This window comes from Syngnathoides biaculeatus, chromosome 3 (genome assembly GCF_019802595.1).
Source record: "Syngnathoides biaculeatus isolate LvHL_M chromosome 3, ASM1980259v1, whole genome shotgun sequence".
NCBI classification, from domain to species: Eukaryota; Metazoa; Chordata; class Actinopteri; order Syngnathiformes; family Syngnathidae; genus Syngnathoides; species Syngnathoides biaculeatus.
Window position 1 is genome coordinate 40,608,205 of NC_084642.1, and position 21,130 is coordinate 40,629,334.

Below are 21,130 nucleotides of genomic sequence, written 5' to 3' on the forward strand. Positions count from 1 at the left end.
AGACACTGACCAGGGGGAGCGTAGTACCTCCCACTGGACCGCAGTCAACCTGCGGGACTCCGAATAGTTGGTCAAATGATGTTTCCCCCGCGCCATATGTGTACATCTGGAAGGCATCCTACAAAAGGAACCGAAGGTACTTGTGAGTTATTTTGTGTTGTAGCCACACAGAGCGTATGCGGTCCAACTTGCCACATCATCTCTCTGGCTGGCTCCCTAGTCCAATCACAAAGTACAACCTCTGAGTCGGTTAGGCATGGATTCGAGTACGCATGTTGTAATCTGCAAGCCAACCCTTGGTCTGTTAAGTCACATAAATCTGATTTAAAGGTTTTGTTGGTTTTTGGTTCAAACCACTCTCCGTCCATGTGTAAAAACCAATATCCTCTTGTCGTTATGACAGGCAAAACTTGATATTTACAAACCACCTTTGTTGTCGTCACGTTGTACTGGGTCCAATACCCCGTACATTTATTTTTATCACATTTGGTATGTTCGGGATGTAATGTCAACCACAAAGAGTCGGAAATGTTCCAAACCTTCCGCCACTCTTGATAATTTCCCGACGTAACTATCCTTATAAACGACTCTTTTTGAGCCGCAGCGTGTAGAGTTTGAATACTACATACTGTCCAGTTACTCTGTTTTGTCAAGTTCTGAAGCACTTCCCCTGCTTCGTCCCATAATTTGATATCCCAATTAAACATGGTTCTAGTTACCTCATTATCAGCAGCATTTGCAAATCCCAATACAGTTCCCGTTCCCCCCAACAAAGTATCATACCATTCCCTTTTTATTCTGTTACATATCGGAATCGGGGGAAAGTGAATTGTCCAGTATATCTTGGTTTCAACCACTGCTTGAGCTAGGTGTGTACAGGTGTCAAGGATGGGAGTCAAGTGTGTTTGACTTATTTTTGGCGTCATTGTTTCTTTAGAAATGACCGTGATCACATACCCCCACCTCAAATCATCATCCTCCCCAACCTCCCCGATGATGAAATCCTCTTCTGCAATTGCCGTACAAGTCGTTCCTCGATGATCAGAACGACACCCACTAGAGCTAGGTTCGTCCAATTCCCACATACACGTGGCGGAGGAAGCGGAGACTGTCACCCTACTCCCCTGTATCACCCTCGTGGTGGATCATCATGGGAAGATCACAGGTGATGTTGACCGAGATTCTCCATCTCATCCCGATGAACTGGCTTGTCTCGCACACATGACCTTCGGTCATTCCCCACGAGGGTCGGACCATGGCACCAACGGCAAGGAAGCAGATGACCCAGTCATTTCCAATTCCTTGGCGCCGGATGTCCTCCATCTCTGCGTCCTCCCGTCGAGGGTCGTCCAATCAGCAGCTCCCACTTCAGCATGTACACACCAAGCTGCAACAGATATGATTACCACTATTGACAAAAGAAAACATGATTAGTATTCTCGCATGTAACATTTGTTCACGGGTACGTTCACCCATATTTCCTCTCCTTGATATAAAACACTGCCATCAGACCCCTGAGCTATAATTTCTGCAGCTCGAGGAGGTCCTGATTGCATTTTCCCCAAAGATATGGGAAACGGTGTCATTTTTACCTTTCCCACCAATATTGTCCGCACATCAATTCCTGTTCCAAATTGAAATTTACCTTTTTTCAAATACTAAGTCATTCCAGCCAGGATGTCCATTCCAATTATCCACTCTGGGATGGGGGTGACGACCACTTCAAATTTCCGTATTGGCATTTTACCAATTTTCAATGGAAGAATTACTGCTTTTCCATTTACAATTTGTCCCCCCAATTCTCGCAGTGGAACATTTTCAGCCTTCATTTTATCAGGGTTTCCGTGTCCAATTGAACCTGGGGTCTGATGTCCCCAACTGACCATCAATTTTGTTCTGGCTGGTTGACTGAGTTTGTCCTCCATCCTAGCTGAGGAGGTCAAAGGTACGTGACCTCTTGTCCTTATTTTTCCCTTTACTCTTGGGTTTCGCTCAGCCCTTTCTCACAGCAGCCACATAGCTGGGGCCTCTTGAGTCTTCTAGCATGTCGTCGCTTGAGTCTGTATCTTCCTCTTCTTCATCCTCAAATGCATCCAAGGGAGGGGCTGTTGATTGAGCTGCTGGCGTCATCATTCCCTTTAAGATGGTGGCCAGCTGAGCAATTTCTGATTTTCCCTTTGATCCCTTGCTCAAGCAACTTACCTTCAATCCCCTTTGTTTGCATCTTGCAGCCAAGGCACTTGTGGGCAGCCCGTCAATTTCTTCTGCCGGTACTCCCGCTGCAATGAGTGCTTTCCACATTTCCCGCCTACTACTCCCGTCTTCGGGCAGTTTCGCGCGCGGTTGTCTGCCATCTTTTTCGGACCTGTAATTCTCAGGGCGAGGCTGATGTACTGTGTCTCCCCAATCTCCCAAAGTCGCCAACTCCAACAAGCGCGTTTTTACGTCACTGAAGCTGTTATCGACGGCTCCTAACAAAATGGTAAGTATCGCAGACCTGTAGTTGGGGGGGTGCGTCTCGAATCATTGCATCACGCACCACCTTTGGCACTGCTGTTTCATCAATAAAAGCATGACCCGCTCGCGATATCGACTCGCGCGTACACAATCTCCCCATCCTGTGAATTGCGTCGCGGATGGTTACCCAAGGCCCTTTGATCTCGGGCCAATCATGCCACGTTGGAAACACAGATTGCGCTGTCATAGCATACAAGGCAAATAACGAAAAAGAATCACCTGCCGCCATTGCTCTCCCGTTTGCACGAAACTCGGCATTCATTCGAGAATCTGAACTCAAGCCTCCAAATCGCGAAAAGTCCTCTGAGTCAAGCTCTATGGCGTCAGCTCCTTCCTCATACATCCGCCTGAGCCAAGAATCAGCTGGTTCTCCCTGCTTTTGTCGATACTTTGATGTTAAATGGGCTATCTCTTCCTGAGAGAAGTCCTCTTTTGTTATCGTCATTCTGGGCGGCGGCTGAGGCTGTTCTATTCGCCTCATTATAGGGTTTCCTTCCCTATCAACTATAGGTACATTATTCTCATCTCGCTGTTCTTCAAAGACGGGCAAGACAACATGCTGTTCCTCCCGTCTCCGCGAGATGGGTTTAACTTGGAGATGTCCAAGTTGTGGGTACAGCGGTTGAGGTTTCATTTCCCCGCCATATTGCATGTCGCCATCTCCCCATATGTCGCCATTCCATCCCTCTGGCTCCCAGTCTTCCTGGAGTGCCACAGCGAAAGAGCGGACCTGTTTTGGGTCGATGCGACGCAGTCTTTTGTTACTTTTCTCGCGCGCCATAGAAGAAATAAAAGCCACTGATTTCTCTAAGATTTTCTGCGCTTTAGCTTGGTCAGATTCAAGCGCTTTAATATTCTCTTCAAGTTGCGCTATCTTTTTATCTTTTTGCATTTCAGAAGCGCACACTTTATCCAAAGCCTTTGTTCTTTCCTTCCAGGCTTCGGCAAAAATCCACAACATCTCTCGGACGCCACCCAGCGGGGCTTTGTCCCTCACATCCACCCTGCTTAGTTACCAAGGGAATTTCTCCTATCCACGGATTAGGGCGTCCCCCGTACCGTCTAAGGAGTTTCCCTATTTCTTAAAATCCAAGGCTCTCCCAGTCGGAGACACCATCCTCGTTGGGAGCCACCTCCGCTCCCTTCACAGTTTTACACTTAAAACTTGAGGCCACTTCCGCCTCCTTCACAGTTTTGCTCTTAAAGCAACAAGCCATTTCTGAATGTATTCTCCGCGATCCTGCCGACAACGCCAAAAATCTTTTAAAACATTTCTGATACCTCGCTCAGGAGTTCGGTATCAAATTTTAATAGGATCGTTGGAGATAGGCACTCAGAAATGAAGACAAGACACACTTCTGGCTACCAACAATTGGCACTTTATTGGTCCCACCCAGAAATGGTAACACAAGCACAACCACAAATCACGTGGTATGAAGCTAAGTAATATCCAACCAGCTCTTAGAAGAATATCCAGCTCTTACCGTGCGCCAATAGGAGGGAGAGCCAACACTCCAGGTAGAGCGAGCTTCAATACCGGCTGGGCGTCCGTACGCAACCCGCAGCAGACTCTACCGAGAGTATCCAAAGTTCTCCTTTTATACTCTAAGCGTGTGCGGAAGGAGGGGTGAGTGGCCAATTCAGCCCGCCTGACGCCACGCTATCTTTGTTCTTAACAAATGGCTTTGCTCAATATCATATATAACATAAACATCTTTTTATGACATTGCTGGTTATCCAAACATCCTTTTATGACATTGCTGGTTATACAAAGCTATTGCAAAACATATATGAAGCTATTGCGAAACATCTTTTAAATATGGAAAAACAACACAATTAAATTATTCTTACTTCAAATGGAATGAGACCCTTACGTGCTTGTAATGCATGTATAGTTGGACTAAATCTATCATTGTGTCCAACTTGCCCCTACGTGTCATTGTGAGTGCGGCTGTTTGCCTCCATGTGACCTGCAATTGGCTGGCAACCAGGTCAGGGTGTACCTTGCCTCCTGCCCGTTGAAAGCTGGGATAGGCTCCAGCCCTCACCTCGACCCTTGTGAGGACAAGCGGCTAAGAAAATGGCTGGAGGGATGAATGGATGTGTAGCTTGAGGAAACTGACCACTTTTTGGATGCACATTTCCTTGTGGATTATGTCGCACACAGATCAAACAAGCCCTACAAAATTTTTTTTCCATACAAGTTAAATCCATGGATCATGTAATGCCTTTGTACCAGGGCTACCATTCCCCCTGTTGAGACCTGAGACTTCCCATGGCTCGAGATTGCCGCCCACTTAAAAAATGTTTTTGGTAGAATTTTTTTTGTATCCGTGCTGACATAATTCCCATTTTGTAATGTAGTACCTTATTTTTTCCACATTTTTAGTTCTGCTGGTAAGCTTTGTTGTTGCATTTTGTTAAACACATCATCTCAAAGTATGTCTTCATTTGTTCCATGGTCAGCTAATCCCATAAAGGTTTTGGCTGCTGCTTCTTTTGCTGTTTTATCTGTAAATCCATTTCCTAATGATTCCTTGTCTGTATTTGATGTGTGTACTGCACATTTACATATGGCTATTTCTTTTGGTAATTGAACTGCTATGAACAATTTTTGTAGTAGCTCTGCATGTGTCACTGTGTTCCCTGTAGTTGTCGCTATTCCTCTATTTTTCCAGGATTGTCTGTGTAGATTGTGATACCACCGTGAATACAGCAGCATCTGGTCTCAGATTGTTTAAGACTGTCCAATAAGATATTGTCTGTACAGTTCAGTCGTCCCAATCCAAATCTGGTTCTTTTTCTGTCCAATCAGGAACATTTCGTACTACCAATACAAATTCTCCCAAACTCTTCCACTCCACTCCACTAAGTTTGTAATGACGTGTGTGGAGGTGTCCATTCCTTGTGTAATGCATTTAGTTTGTCAGTCAGTCTTGTTCCTGCCACGACGACTGATGTACCATCTGAGTACAGATTATCAATCATGATTTTGTCTGGTCTGGACTGTTATAAGTTTTCAGTATCTTGTACTATGTAGTCACATGCAATAAGTCACTTCCCACGTCATTTTGTAGTTGTTCAATCATGTCTCGAGCTGTTTACAGCAAGAAATCTCCTGTTCTTGTGGGAGGTTTGTTTAGAATATATAAGGTGTAATAATAGAGTGCTGGATTCCGATTTTGTAAGATATTTAACTGTCCTCCCAGTAATTCCTTTTTTTCTTTTTACTTCTATATATCCTGTCAGAGAGGGAATCAAGCCCAGTCCTAGTTTCAGCAAGCCATCTCTTCCCAACAAACGTATGGGGCATATTAAAAAGTTGCATTTTGGGGGCATTATCTTTCATCATTTTTGATGGGGAGATGACTGCTCTCTTCCCCATCTTCGGCCACAATTATTAAATGTTTCGCATAAAGCTCCATAAATCTCTCCTTCCTCTGTCAGAAACGTATCAATTTTCTTTTTCTTATTTTGTAGCACTCTTTCTTTGTGTCGTGCTTGGTGAACATATTGTTACACGCTGCCAGTCGGTTTATCAACCCAATGTTTTTCAATCCATTGTTGTGTAGGATTATTTGAATTCGCATGAATACCATTTTTTATTGCCCTTGATAGACACTCCCTGGAGTGTGATCTTCAGAAATGCCAATCTTTGGTTTAAAACATGCAGTCATTCTAATTCTATATTCTTCAAATGGTTCATTGTTTTATTTTACTCTTCCAATGGCAGAATATTTTGCTTTTTGTCTAAATCTAGCAGAAGTGTGGAATATTAACCCTTGAACTCCCTCCTGATGTGAGAAAGTACTTTGCTGTCATCCAAATTTGTTCTACTTCCACACCATTTAAGTGGTAAGATTTTCTTAAGGCTTCCGTTCCCTGGACAAATTATGTTACATCAACTTTATGAGGTGTGATACCTTTTATGGCCGTTTTCACATCATCTTGAGTTCATTTTTTTTTGTGTGTGTTTCTCTCATTTTATCCTGGAGGTTAACTATATATATATTTTTGTGTGTATGTTGAGCTGGCCAGCAAAGTCATATTGTGTTGTCCAGAAATTTAGATGTTTTATTTTAGTAGGACATTGGCTTTCTACAAACTTCTAGTCCTTACACATTCTTTTTTTTTTTTTCAGATGTTCTGTTTCAACTTTTTTGCTATTTATCAACTATTTTGCTATATATCAACTATTTTGCTATTTGTTTTTCCCCTGTGGGAGTCAGTGGTTCACCTATTGTGACTTTACTGACTTCCCTCTGAACAAAGTGACAATTACATTCTGTTTGAGGTAATTCTCAAGCTTCTACCACAAGTGGCGGAGAATTCTTACCTCTGCATCCTCAAACAGTTGTCACTCAATTTCCTGTTTAAATGAGGTAGCGAACCTCCACTCACACTTTTACACGTGCACAAATTTCACGGCGCTCACGTACAGGACACACCTTGCCCTTTTCTCAGTTTTATAGACGAATTAGTCTACTCGATAGGGACTAGTATTTTCGAGGTTTGGTTCGGCCGCAGTCACCCAGACACGCATTCACTCATTCCTCATGACTGTGGGAGTTTCCTACTCACCAGAGATGCCTTTACTTCCTTTGGCTTCTCGTCAACCCTCGGCCTCCAGATGGAAAGTCGAGGCCCAGTCCCGGAAAAGGTCTCAAGTGGCCTGGCCACGGTCTTTGCCTGAACGTCAACTCAGCCCCTGGAAACCTCAGGTATCTTGAGATCCGAAGGACCAACTAAATGTCAGGTTCACCAAAAAGACATTCGTTAAACAGGACAAAAAAGGAAGCAAAGACACCACTTCATGTCTCGCGAGGAGAGAGGAGAGGAACTGTCTCGTACAATTCACCCCTGCACTCTCTGATTATCCTCTCCTCAGCACCTCTATTTATTTAGTTTTAAGACGCCCCTTATTTACATGGATGTTACAAAAAGGAGACGGCAAAACAGTTTGAAACAAGGTGTACATGTTTGTTCATGTGTGTGTGCATGTGTGGAAGATTGCTGAATACATGTGTGGTCATCATTTCTCTAACAGGCAGCAGTTCTAACAGTTCTGATGATTAGTCGTTTTTGATCTTGCTATCTCCTGCTCGGAGGCTGCCACATTATCTAGATGAGAGCAAAGCATTTCTTTATTGGAAGCAGATGTATGATAATTATGATCACAATTATTCCTACAGTGCGTAAACTTGCCTCCTGCCCGTCGACAGCTGGGATAAGCTCCAGCACACCTTCGACCATCGTGCGGTCAAGAAAATTGATGGATGGGTATATAATTGTAACACTTCCCGGTTACTATTTACGGCGATCCGTGCGTGCAACATAAAGCCCCCACCCCAACCCCGGCGCCAGTGGATCCTGAGAAGCTTTGCTGCTTGAAACGTCCAACTTGGTGTTAAAAAAAAAAGTCTGGCCACCTGCTATATATTCTCTACATCTAAACCAACTGACTCCTCAGAAAAGCATTAAATCGCCGCGGTCCATTTCATGGGACTGTTATTGTTCGTCATCAGCGCCACGTCCCTCCCAACACTTCGAATTCAGCCTGTGTGTGTTCTGGCTCAAACGCTTGAACATTGTACATTGTTATTTTTATTTTGTTTGCTCAACGGTCGGTATAGTAATAACACGGAGCATCAACTTGCTTTGCTGGCCCTCGAAATACAACACTTCCTGGTCCCTATTTACGGCGATACATACATATATCCATCCACCTTCCATTTTCTTCACCGCTTATCCTCACGAGGGTCGCAGGAAGTGCTGGAGCCTGTACCACCTCTGCTTGAATAAAACTATGCCTGACATCATGTCCTCATCTTGGAGTCTTGCATCTGGGTCCAGCCCCTGCACCGAAGGGTCCGGACGGAATTGAAATAAGGAACCACAATCAGCACCGGAATCACTGAAATTCAAATGGCACGAAATCCGAGTTGTTGGTTTGGAATCAAATACTAAATTTATTCAGTGAAAATGCAAATACATTTTTTTAAATTTTATTTTATCTTCTGGATTTACATTACGATATTCTGTCGGTCACTGTTAACATAAACCTATCATTAAAATTATAGACTGCTCATACCTTTGTCGTGTCTTGTCAACTTACAAAATCACTGAGTGATCAAATCATTACTTCCTTCAGTGTACATGATTCCTTTGCATCATGACAAAAACCTGTTCCATCAAAGTGTATTGTCACACATGAAAAGAAAACAAATGCTGGTCAAATAATACTCCCAGTAATACAGTACTGTAAGTATGTGGTTGGGGGTATAATTTTTATGAATTTATTGTGGTTACCTTTCATGGTTTTCTGTTTTTTATTCTGTTCAAATGTAGAACGTTTTTCAAGATTTTGTAAAACTGTATTTCATTTATTTTATTCACTTGTAATACATTCTTATTTTTGAAGTTGCTTTACATAATCCTTTAGTTAATAAATTGATAATTTTTTTCTCATACCTATAGTTGCCGATTTTTGTTCTATGTTGCTTTACATAATCTTTTAGTTAATAAATTGATAATTTTTTTCCTCATACCTATTGTTGCCGATTTTTGTTCTATGTTTAAGTAATATCACTTGATCAAGCCTTTTCAAACATTCCGTACAACACAATCAATAAAATATGTATAACTATTGCTGGTATCAGATTGGCTCGATAGCGGCCAGAACTCAAGGCTGCAATATTGGTATCAGATCGGTATGAAAAAGCTGGATCAGGACATCCTGACAAATGACATTCTGTTCAGATGCAATTCTTCAAAAACATAGCTGACCATCAATTGTATCATCTCCTTATTCAGGGTTGTAAAAGATGATTCTACAGACTGGTCAGACGAGGAGAATCCAAACAAGTTTCCTGTGAACAGTGGTGACGAAACTTGGCACGGAACGGAGCAGGTTGAGGGTGTGCGTGTCCGAGCTCTCTATGATTACTCAGGCCAGGAGGCTGACGAGCTCAGCTTCAAAGCAGGTATTAACCGTCACTAATACTTGAAGAGGCATCAGAGGACTCATTCATTTAAGTTGTTGCTTACGAAATGCAAAACAAATCATGCATGACAAAAAACTTTTGTTCATATAACTTTGTGTGAATAATTTCCCTGAATCTTGACAGTTTGTTTGTCATGATTTGTATAAGTGAGGATAATACATTACATTCTATTCAGCCATCCATCCAACCATTTTCGATACCGCTTATCCTCACTTGGGTCTCTGGCATGCTGGAGCCTATCCCAGCGACAGCAGTGTTCAAAATAACAGCACTCCAACTAATCTAATCGAACCGGATTAATCCACATTTTCAGAATATTTTTATTATTACTACACGTCAAAACAAATTACTAGTAGGTCCAGTACATTCTCAGAAAACCAACAAGACACAGCATTTATGAAGTGTACACTCATAAGGGTGTGCAATTGAGCAATTTGATGAAAGGGGTGTGTTAAAAAAATATCAGTGTGATATTCAATCAGTGAAGTCATCAATTTTGTGAAAAACAGTTATGAAACAGATGGCCCCTATTTAAGGATGAAGACACCACCACTTGAACATGCATTTCTCTTTGAAAGCCTGAGAAAAAATGGTCGTTCAACGTATTGTTCAGAAGACGAGCATACTTTGATTACGTTTGGTTGGAGAGGGGAAACCTATAAAGAAGTGCAAAATGGCTGTTCAGGTAAAATGATTTGTAATGCCTTAAAATGTAGAGCAAAATCAGAGACACATGACAGAAAACGGAAGGCAACCATCAGAATAACTAGAATGGCAAAAGCTCAGTCAATGATCAGCTCCAGAATGATCAAAGTGGCAGTGAAAAGGCATCTGTGTGAAATTAATCTATTTACAAGAATCCCCCGAAAAATCCCCTTGTGAAAAAAAAAGCTACGTGCAGAAGAGGCTACAATTTTCCAAAGAACACATCAACTGACCAAAAGAGAAATGGAGAAAGATATTGTGGACTGATGAGAGTAAAATTGTTCTTTTTGGGTCCAGGGGCCGTAAACAGTTTCATGAATGCTGGGTCTTGTTGGTTTTGTGAGAATCTACTGCATCTATTGGTAATTTGTTTGACATGTACCAATACAAAATATCCTGAAAACGTGGATTATTCCGGTTAGTCACATTGGACTGTTATTATTTTCAAACCTACCCTAAGCCACATCAACAAACTTCTTCTTTTCCTTTCGGCTTGTCCCGTTAGGTGTCGCCACTGTGTGTCATCTTTTTCGATCCAAGCCTATTTCCTGCATCACCAACAGTCCTCATGTCTTCCCTCACAACATCCATCAACCCACTCTTGGTCTTCCTCTCACTCTTTTGCCTGGCAGCTCCATCCTCAGCAAGCTTCTACCAATATACTCAATCTCTCGCCTCTGACCATGTCCAAACCATCGAAGTCTGCTCCTTTGAACCTTGTCTCCAAAACATCCAACTTTGGCTGTCCTTCGAATGAGTTCATTTCTAATCCTATCCAGCCTTCTCACTCCTAGCGAGAACCTCAACATCTTCATTTCTGCCACCCCCTGTTCTGCTTCCTGTTCTTTCTTCAGTGCCACCGTCTCTAATCCATACATCATGGCTGGCCTCACCACTCTTTTATGAACTTTGGCATTCATCCTAGCAGAGAATCTTCTCACATAACACAGCAGACACCTTCTGCCAGTTGTTCCAACCTGCTTGCACCCATTTCTTCACTTCTCTACCAGACTCACCATTGCTCTGGATTGTTGACCCCAAGTATTTGAAGTCGTCCACCCTCTCTATCTCTTCTCCTTGGAGCCTTACTCTTCCCACTCCACCCTTCTCATTCACGCACATATATTGTGTTTTACTTTGGCTAATCTTCATTCCTCTCCTTTCCAGTGTATGCCTCCATCTTTCTCATTCTTTCTCCACCTGCTCCTTGGCTTCACTGCATATCACAATATCATCTGCGAACATCATGGTCCAAGGGGATTCCAGTCTAACCTCATCTGTCAGCCTATCCATTATCACTGCAAACATGAAGGGGCTCAGAGCTGATCCCTGGTGCAGTCCCACCTCCACCTTAAATTCTTTTGTTGCACCTACGACACACCTCGCCATTGTTCTACTGCCATCATACATGTCCTGTACTATTCTCACATAATTCTCTGCCACACCAGACTTCCGCATGCAGTACCACAGTTCCTCTCTTGGTACTGTGTCCGAGGGTTTCTCTAGAGCTACAAAGACACAATGTAGCTCCTTCTGACCTTCTCTGTACTTTTCCACTCACATCCTCAAGGCAAATAAAGCATCTGTGGTACTCTTTCTAAGCATGAAACCATACTGTAGCTCACAGATGCTTGCTTCTGTCCTGAGTCTAGCCTCCACTACTCTTTCCCATAAATTCATTGTGTGGCTCATCAACTTTTTTTCTTCTATGGTCCCCACAGTTCTGAAAATCGGCTTTGTATGAAAGTAAATATGTGCCTCCAGGATTTGCATTAAATTGTAGAAATCAGATTATTTCAAAGTGATCACATTTTCAATAGCTGTATTTCAGTTTAACTTTTCAATTTTAACAAATTTGCAATATAAATAAATTCAACCTTTAAAATTAACATGCAATATTTTCAGTCTCCTTAGATTCAACTGGCTACAATTTGCTCATTTCAACTGGCTACAATTTGCTGTCTGAAATTAATTTTCATGAGACCCTTCAGAATCATGTTTGTCACTCAAATTAACGAAAAATTCATCGTACTTATACTTGTATGTTTTTGTACGGCAGACGTTGGTTGTTCTCAGTGTGACGTCATGTATACTCGTGAATTTGCATTGCGTGCTCGGGTCTTTCTGGGGAACTTGTCAATGTGCAATCAATTTTTGTCGATAACCTGCTGAATTTGGACCGAATGTTGGGAATACTTGACATGGGACACTCCTGGCGATGACTTCAGTGGACTAAAATCACCATCTGCGCAATCTTGATACCCAAATTGGAGCTGTATCGTTCGCGTTGAAGCTGCTCGACCCAAGTTATCCTTGCCTTGATCGCTAACAACAAAATGTGTCTGTTTTTTAATATTTACTGAGGAGGAAAACATAAAACGCTAGTATCTACACATCCTACAAAATCTACCTATCATATACAATGATGATCGTGAGTACTCATAAGAAGTTGAGTGAGTGGAAACGTCAACTTAAACTTGCTTATCGGCCTAGTATTCCTGAGCGTAGTTTGCTAACAACGAGACATGTTTGTGATCAATTCATTGATGTTGAAGAAACATCGAAGTGGTGTCAACCTTCAACTACTACTAGAGTGAGAGCCGTTATGGTTTGAATCTCTTCCATCGCCATGTCTTTTAAATCGCCATATCCTTTATATTATCATACAGGTAGTATATGATTCGTGTACCTTATGTGCTGACTGTGTTCATGTGATTGCTTTCATTTGACCTTAACTTAGGTAGTATGTGAATTGTGTATCTTATGTACTGACATTGTTTATTTGATTGCTTCTTCTTTTTGACTATCTGCACCCCCGTTGGGCAGCACAATATTGTGCTACTTGTTGGCCGGTCCCAAGCCCGGATAAATGCAAAGGGTTACGTCAGGAAGGGCATCCGGCATAAAACTGTGCCAAACATATATGAGCGTTCATCATACGGATTCCATAACGGTTAGGTCGTGGCCTGGGCTTCAGACCATACAACTGTGTGCAGGGACTTTGAATGTTGGGACTATGACTATGACTGGAAAAGGTCAGGAGTTGGTTGACATGAGGATTAGGAGAAAGGTTGATATATTGTGGATCCAAGAGAGCAGGTGGAAAAGTACTAAAGATAGAAGTTTAGGAGCAGGGTTTTAATTATTTTACCTTGGAGTAGATTGGAAAAGAAATGGAGTCGGTATCATTATAAAGGAAGATCTGACTAAGAACATCTTGGAGGTGAAAAGAGTACAAGATAGAGTGATGAGGCTGAAACTTGAAATTGAGGGTTTTATGTATAATGTGATTAGTGGCTATGGCCCACAAGTAGGATGTGACCAAGAGTTGAAAGAGATATTCTGGAAGGAACTAGATGAAGTAGTTCTGAGCATCCCAGACACCGAGAGAGTTGTGATTGGTATAGATTGTAATGGAGATGTGGGGGAAGGAAACAGGGGCGATGAAGAAGTAATGGGTAAGTAGACCATCCAGGAAAGGAACTTTGAGGGACAGATGGTGGTGGACTTTGCAAAAAGGATGGAAATGGCAGTAGTGAACACTTTTTTTTCCAGAAAAGGCAAGAACATATCGTGACCTACAAGTGCGGTGGTAGAAGCAGGAGGTGGATTATATTCTGTGCAGATGATGTAATCTGTAGGAGGTTACTGACTGCAAAGTAGTGGTAGGGGAGAGTGTAGCTCAACAACACAGGATGGTGATGTGTAGGACTACTCTTGTGGTGGTAGGAAAATTAAGAAGACAAAGGTCGAGCAGAAAACCAGGTGGTGGAAACTGAGAAAGGAAGAATGCTGTTGTGCGGCCTTCCAGAAAGAGGTGAGACAGGCTCTCAATGGACAGGAGGAGCTCCCAGAAGACTGGACTAGTACAGCCAAGGTGATCAGAGAGACAGGCAGGAGAGTACTTGGTGTGTCGTCTGTTAGGAAAGGGGAGAAGGAGACCTCCTGGTGGAACCCCAAAACACAGGAAGTCATACAAGGAAAGAGATTAGTGAAGAAAAAATGGGTAACTGAGAGGATTGAGGAGAGGAGAAAGGAATACATTGGATCTCTACAGGTTGGCCAAACAGAGGGATAGAGATGGAAAGGATGTGCAGCAGGTAGGGTTGATTAAGGATAAAGATGGAAATGTATTGACTGGTGAATAGATGCAAAGAATAAGAAGAAAATGAGAGCAAAGGAAGAGTAGAAGAGGCAAGTGTAAAGCAGCAGGAAGTGGCAATGATTAGCAAGAGGGAAGTTCGAAAGGCAGTACATGGGGTGAAAAATGGAAAGGCAGTTGGTCCTGATGACATTTGGAGAGGTGGCTGTGGAGTTTTTGACCAACATATTCAAAAGAATACTAGCGGGCGAGAAGATGACTGAAGAATGGAGGAAAAGTGTGCTAGTTAAATTTTTAAGAACAAAGGGGACTTTCAGAGCTGTGCTAACTGTAGAGGCATAAAGTTGATGTGCTACAGTGAAGAAAATGAGTATTTGAACACCCTGGTATATTGCAAGTTCTCCCACTTAGAAATCATGGAGGGGTCTGAAACTTTCATCATAGTTGCATGTCCACTGCGAGAGCGATAATCTAAAAAGAAAACTCTAGAAATCACAATGTATTATTTTTTTAACGATTTATTTGTGCTCCAAATTAGTATTTGAACACCTGAGAAAACCAATGTTAATATTTGGTACATTAGCCTTTGTTTGCAGTTACAGAGGACAAACGTTGCCTGTCGTTGTTCACCAGGTTTGCACACACTGCAGGAGGGATTTTGGCTCACTCCTCCACACAGATCTTCTCCAGATCGGACAGGTTTCTGTCGCTGAGAAACATGGGAGTTTCAGCTCCCTCCAAAGATTTTCTGTTGGGTGTAGGTCTGGATACTGGCTAGGCCATGCCAGAACATTGATATGCTTCTTACGGAGCCACTCCTTGGTTTTCCTGACTGTGTGCTTTGGGTCATTGTCATGTTGAAAGACCCAGCCACGACTCAGATTCAATGCTCTGACTGAGGGGAAGGAAGTTGTTCCCCAAAATCTCACAATACATGGCCGCGGTCATCCTCTCCTTAATAAAGTGCAGTTGTCCTGTCCCATGTGCAGAAAAACACCCCCAAAGCATCAAGCTACCAGTAGGGATGGTGTTCTTGGGATGGAACTCATCATTCGTCTTCCTCCAAAAACTGTCAGTGGAATTATGACCAAAAGGTTCAATGTTGGTCTCATCTGACCACAAAACCTTCTCCCATGACTCCTCTGTATCATCCAAATTTTCATTGGCAAACTAAAGAAGGTTCATGATTTCAAACCATGACGTCTTCGTGTATTACCAACAGTCAGCTTGGAAACGGTGGTCCCAGCTCTTTTCAGGTCATTTACCAAGTCTTGTCGTGTAGTCCTGGGCTGATTCCTCCCCTTTCTAAGGATCATTGAGACCCTATGAGGTGATATCTTGGTTTCTGAATGCGCTGCAGTGGTTTAATGCTCCTTTTGGGGAGTCCAGTCAGAAGACCGTTACAGTTGTCAAGTCTACCTAAGATAAAAGCATGGATGAACTTCACCTGGTCTGCTTGACATATACAAGCCTTCACTCTCAATATGTTCTTCAGATGATAAAAGGCAGTTTTTGAGATATGACTATTGAAAGTCAGGTCGCAATCTATCAGAAACACCGAGGTTTCAGACTTGGTCTTAGGGTTTGAAAGACAGTGAGTCCAGGTACCTATTAATAGCAATTCTATTTCCTTTACTGCCAAAAACATTTGTCTCAGTTTTGTTGTGGTTTAGTTAATTGTTCCCCAACCTTTTTTGCACCGTGGACCGGTTTAGAGTAGGCATTTTTCTCATGGACCGGTAGCGTGTGTGTGCTTCTGCTTCCTCCTTCATTGTTCATGGTGCGTGCACTGTGGGCCCGATACAGGAGTGGGCAGCCAGGCCAGACTGCATTTCTGTACCTCCTCAATGAGAGTAAACTTTTAACTCTTAACTAAAAGTATTTCTACCTTTGTCGAGCAGAAACCTTCACTGTATATCTATCATAGCGGACTTGGTGCATTTAGAGTCAACTGTTGCAATAAGCTGAAATTTTAAGGACTCCTAATATTTTGTTTGCGAACATTTTGTTCAAAAGAATAAATCTTTTCAGTTAATGAAATGAACCTCACACCATCCCTCACTGTTGGTGTCCACCAACGTGTTTGTGGGTTGCAGCCACGACACGCACCGACCACCTTACGGCCACAGCTCCAGTCGGCCGCCTTAGCAATGGAGGCGCAGAACATCGTCCACTCGGACTCAATGTCCCCCGCCTCCTCCGGGATGTGAGCAAAGTTCTTTTGGAGATGGGAGTTGAAATTCCTTCTGACAGGGGAATCTACCAGCCGTTTCCAGTAGACCCTCACAATACATTTGGGCCTGCCATGTCGGACTGGCATCTTCCCCCACCATCGAAGCCAACATACCACCAGGTGGTGATCAGTTGACAGCTCCGCCCCTCTCGTCACCCGAATGTCCAAGACATGCAGTCGCAAGTAGTCATATTGGTCTCTTTTTCCAGAGCAGTATATTTTTTGTAATATATCCTTGTACCACGAAGTCGATCATCGAACTGCGAACTAGGGTGTCCTGTTGCCAGGTGGACATATGAACACCCTTATGCCTGAATATTGTGTTCATTATGGAGAATCCGTTATGAGCACACGAGTCCAGGAACAGACCACTCGAGTTCTGGTTGGGGGGCGTTCTTCCCAATCACACCCTTGCAAGTCTCACTGTTATTGCCCATGTGGGCATTGAAGTCCCCCAAAAGAATGATGGAGTCACCAGAGGGGGCACACTCCAGCACTCCCTCTAAGGACTCCAAAAAGTGTAGGTACTCTGAACTGCCGTTTGATGCATAAGCACAAACAACAGTCAGGGCTCGTCCACCTACCTGCAGGCGGAGGGAGGCTACCCTCTCATCCACCGGGGTAAAACCCAATGTACAGGCCCCTAGCCTAGTATATTCACACCCGCTCGGTGTCTCTCCCCGAGGGTAACTCCAGAGTGGAACAGAGTCCAACCCCTCTCAAGAGAAGTGGTATTATAGCCCAAGCGGTACATAGAGGCGAGTCCGACTATATCTTGTCGGAACCTCTCGACTTCGGGCTCCTTCCCTGCCAAAGAGGTAACATTTCATGTACCTAGAGCTAGTTTCTGTAGCCAGGGATCGGATCGCCAAGGTCCCCGCCTTTGGCCACCGCCCAACTCACTTCGTACGAGACCCCTATGGGCCTCTCTCACAGGTGGTGAGCCCATGGGAAGGGGGATACATGTTACCCTTTCGGGCTGTGCCGCAAGGGTGCAGGCCCGGCCACCAGGCACTCGCTGCCCCACCTCCAGGCCTGGCTCCAAAGGAAGGGCCCAGTAACCCGCATCCGGGCAAGGGAAACCAAGGTCCAATTTTTGTACTCATCATAGGGGTTTTGGAGTCGTACTTTGTCTGGTCCCTTACCTAGGACCTGTTTGCCATGGGTGACCCTATCCGAGGCATGAAGCCCCAGATAACTTAGCTCCTAGGATCATCAGGACACACAAACCCCTCCGCCACGATAAGGTGTCGGCTCAAGGAGGGAGGATTACTGTATACTGTATTATATTTATTCTTTTACTGAAGATGAATGCTTATTTTATGTTTCATGTTATTTATTTCACATCTGTTCTCAAAGGGGAAGGACTGAGGTTGTACCACTTAGCACTGCCATTTGCAATTATTCGGAGGAAGAAGATGATGAGGCTGGGGATAGAGGTGGCGCCATCAACAGGGCTCACACAGGGCTTCATTCAAGCTAGTACTGCCACTGGCCGACAGCTAGGCAGTGGATATAGTACTCACCTACTTTTAGCAAGGGACCGCGCAATGATTTAATTTAGTGCAGTTCTCTAGAGCAGTGGTGCACAATCTTTTTTGCACCACAGTCTGGTTTCTCCTGAAGACGTGTTCAGCTGCATGGCATCTGTACATCTTTTGTGCTGGAACAGTTTTGCTGTGTAACAGGGGAGTTTTATTATACTGTATTTAATTATTCCGATGTTTATTGAACATGTATCGAGACAGAAAAGGATTTTAGTGGGACAGATCGAGGGACAGAATGGATACGGGTGCGAACCACAGCAGAAAAAAATATAAAGATATTTGACTTCAAATAACATTAGAAAGTCAAATTGTGCACACATATGGACAATTGATGAGGACATGAAACAACTAACCAATAGTACAAGATGAGAACGAACAGAATTGAGCAGGTAGGACAGGACATGGGAGATGAGCAAGGCAGTGCTACTGATGAGTGTTGTGATTCTTTTATAGTCTCCAAAAAGAACCTGTGCGTTCGTATCGTAATTCAACCTCTTATTATTTGTTCCCCCAACAAAAGTAAGAAAGCTTATACCATGAATATGGAACTAATTAGTGAATAAACATCATAACATGCATGTTAGTCAATTGACATGCTGTGTTGCTATGCCGGCACACCGAAGAAGGAAGGGGCCAAGCTAGCGCGCTTATTAACCCATGGGAGAAATCAGTCAGGAAGATGCCACCCAATCCCCAGTAACCAGAATGGTCCAACAGCGTGACCAAATCACCACGACCAGCCCCCAACGGAGGGCCAAGCGGACCAACCCACCAACCCCAGTGGGCATTAGGCATCGGCATTTAGTTTTCAGTTGACCTACCATGCGTGTTTTTGGGAAGTGGGAGAAAACTGGACTTCCCAAGAAAACCCATGTAAGCCCCATAAAGGTGAAGCCAGATTTCAACCCATGTCCTCAGAACTACGAGAAAATGTGCTTAACCAGTCGTTGACTGCGCTACCTTAATCAAACACATAGCTATAAATATTCAAATCAGAGAAAGTAGTCATGTTGGTCTCTTTTTCCAGAGCAGTATATTTTTTGTAATATATCCTTGTACAATTAAGGAAAAAAATCTGACAAAGCCCAAGGGTCACAATGACATGCAGATCCACGGTGAATTAAAATACAGCTGGCCACAATTGGCACAATTGGGGGTAATCAGATAAGAAGAGTTCAGCCAACCACTGTTTAGCCGAAACCAGGCAGAGCCAGAGCTGTTAGTCTGATTTATACAACAAATGAATGTTGCGCTTGAACTTTGTATGTTTGTATGTATGTTTGTAAATTTCTTTGCGTAATTGTCCTTCCAGGTGAAGAACTTATGAAGTTAAGTGAGGAAGATGAGCAGGGCTGGTGTAAAGGACAACTGAGTAGTGGTCAGATGGGCCTCTATCCTGCCAACTATGTCCAGCTAGTTATTGCCTGAAGACTCGCCTTCTCTTTTCACGCAGCTCTCATTGAGTCATGGCTAGACAATGCTGGATTAGTGTCTAAAAGTCATCACTGAGTTGTTAGTTTTTCATCTCTAAGGTATTCTTTGTTAATCACAAAGAAATACAAAAAGACTCATTTGAAACATGGAAAGAATGACCTAGCAATTTCCAACAAGTTGTGTTATCAAACTGTGACACTTGGATTTCCTTGTACTATACAATAACGGGTTATCAATTTATGTCTGCATTTTATTAAAGAAATCCCTCATGAGGAGGGAGCAGAAGTCAGGAACACTCAATCACCCCGATCCTGAGAACTTTCAGACCACCGATCTACACCGTGCCACCCCCTAACTTCATCATACGCTTCTATAAGTAGATTATAGTTTAATGAAAATAAGTATTGTTGCAAGTTGGATGTCAATCAGTGGTATGCTATACTCGACGCATTGACTTTGTAAAACGCTAGCCAGGTACCAAGCTAAGATTACCTGTGGTACAGTATGAGTGGCAACCTTTTATAAATGTAGCAAGACTTTTATTTTAATTATTTTTTTCAACACTAAAATTATATGAAATATTGTAAACAGTTATATTTAAAAGTAAAAATGTTTTAAATTAGTTTAGCTGTAGTTTTCTTGTCCAATGTAATTAGGACTATTCACATTGATTCAAGTCAACTTGATGCTGCCACATTCTCTTATCCCATTTTGCTTTGTTTTATTAGTCTACCGCACATTTGTTATTGTAACATTTCATTCACTTTACCTTTGTTCTACATGTAATGGTTTATTTTATTTATTAATATTAGTATTGTCATTTTTTCTTTTTTTTCTTTTTTACAAGGGTTAGTAGTTTTTATTGAATTTAGCCAGTGTATTTTGGGGAATAGCTGGTGCTGGTTGCAGAGCAGAGCACACAGAACATATCAAATGCATCAAAGTTTATGTTGGATGCAATGTAGTACACGTTGGGTTTCAGCTGTTTCCAAGTTCATAAGGGAGACTCTTCACTACATCAACCAAATGACAACACTTTTACACACCTTACTCAAAACATTTATAAACACCAAAGGATATGTGCCCGATTTTGAGTCTTTGTGTCCCAATGTTTAATCTGTGCAGTGTATCGGGTTGTGAAAAGCGACAATAAATATCTTTCCACACTATTTTTGCTGGCATTCATGTCGCAATGTATGTTGCTCCAGTGGTGTAAAAGTGTTTGCCCCCTTCCTGATTTCCCCACTCCATTGCACCACCAATTTGCTGCAATCCAAATGCTCAAAATATTAGGAATTATCTGTATTTTTATTTTGTTAGGTTTGTACCTTTATTGTTTTTTAAAAAAAATAATCAGTACAACAATCATTATTAATAATCTCTGTGCATGTACTTGTCAGGTTTAAGCAGCCAAGGACATTTAAAGTACAATTTTCAAGCAAGGAAGACAAGAGGAAGTTCTGGCTCGCGAGGAGAACGTGGGATCTGTCTCTTTCACAATCTCCAATCCGTTCTAATCACATCTCCACGTCTCCACTTTTTTATTCCTTACCGTGGTCCGCATCACAACAAAAACAAATGTGACATA

General features: G+C 42.8%; 1 protein-coding gene across 2 annotated transcripts in view; it reads left to right on the forward strand.

Annotated features, from left to right (window-relative positions):
* The window catches only part of pacsin3 (protein kinase C and casein kinase substrate in neurons 3), a 110,387-nt gene extending 89,687 nt beyond the window's left edge, over nucleotides 1-20,700 (forward strand). For both annotated transcript variants that reach the window (XM_061814179.1, XM_061814180.1), the window contains 2 exons: nucleotides 9,331-9,500; nucleotides 19,421-20,700. In XM_061814179.1, the coding sequence (XP_061670163.1) occupies nucleotides 9,331-9,500; nucleotides 19,421-19,536 (286 nt within the window). In that variant the 3' untranslated portion in view covers nucleotides 19,537-20,700. The remainder of the gene's footprint in view (nucleotides 1-9,330; nucleotides 9,501-19,420) is intronic.
* The last annotated feature ends 430 nt before the right edge of the window (nucleotides 20,701-21,130 follow it).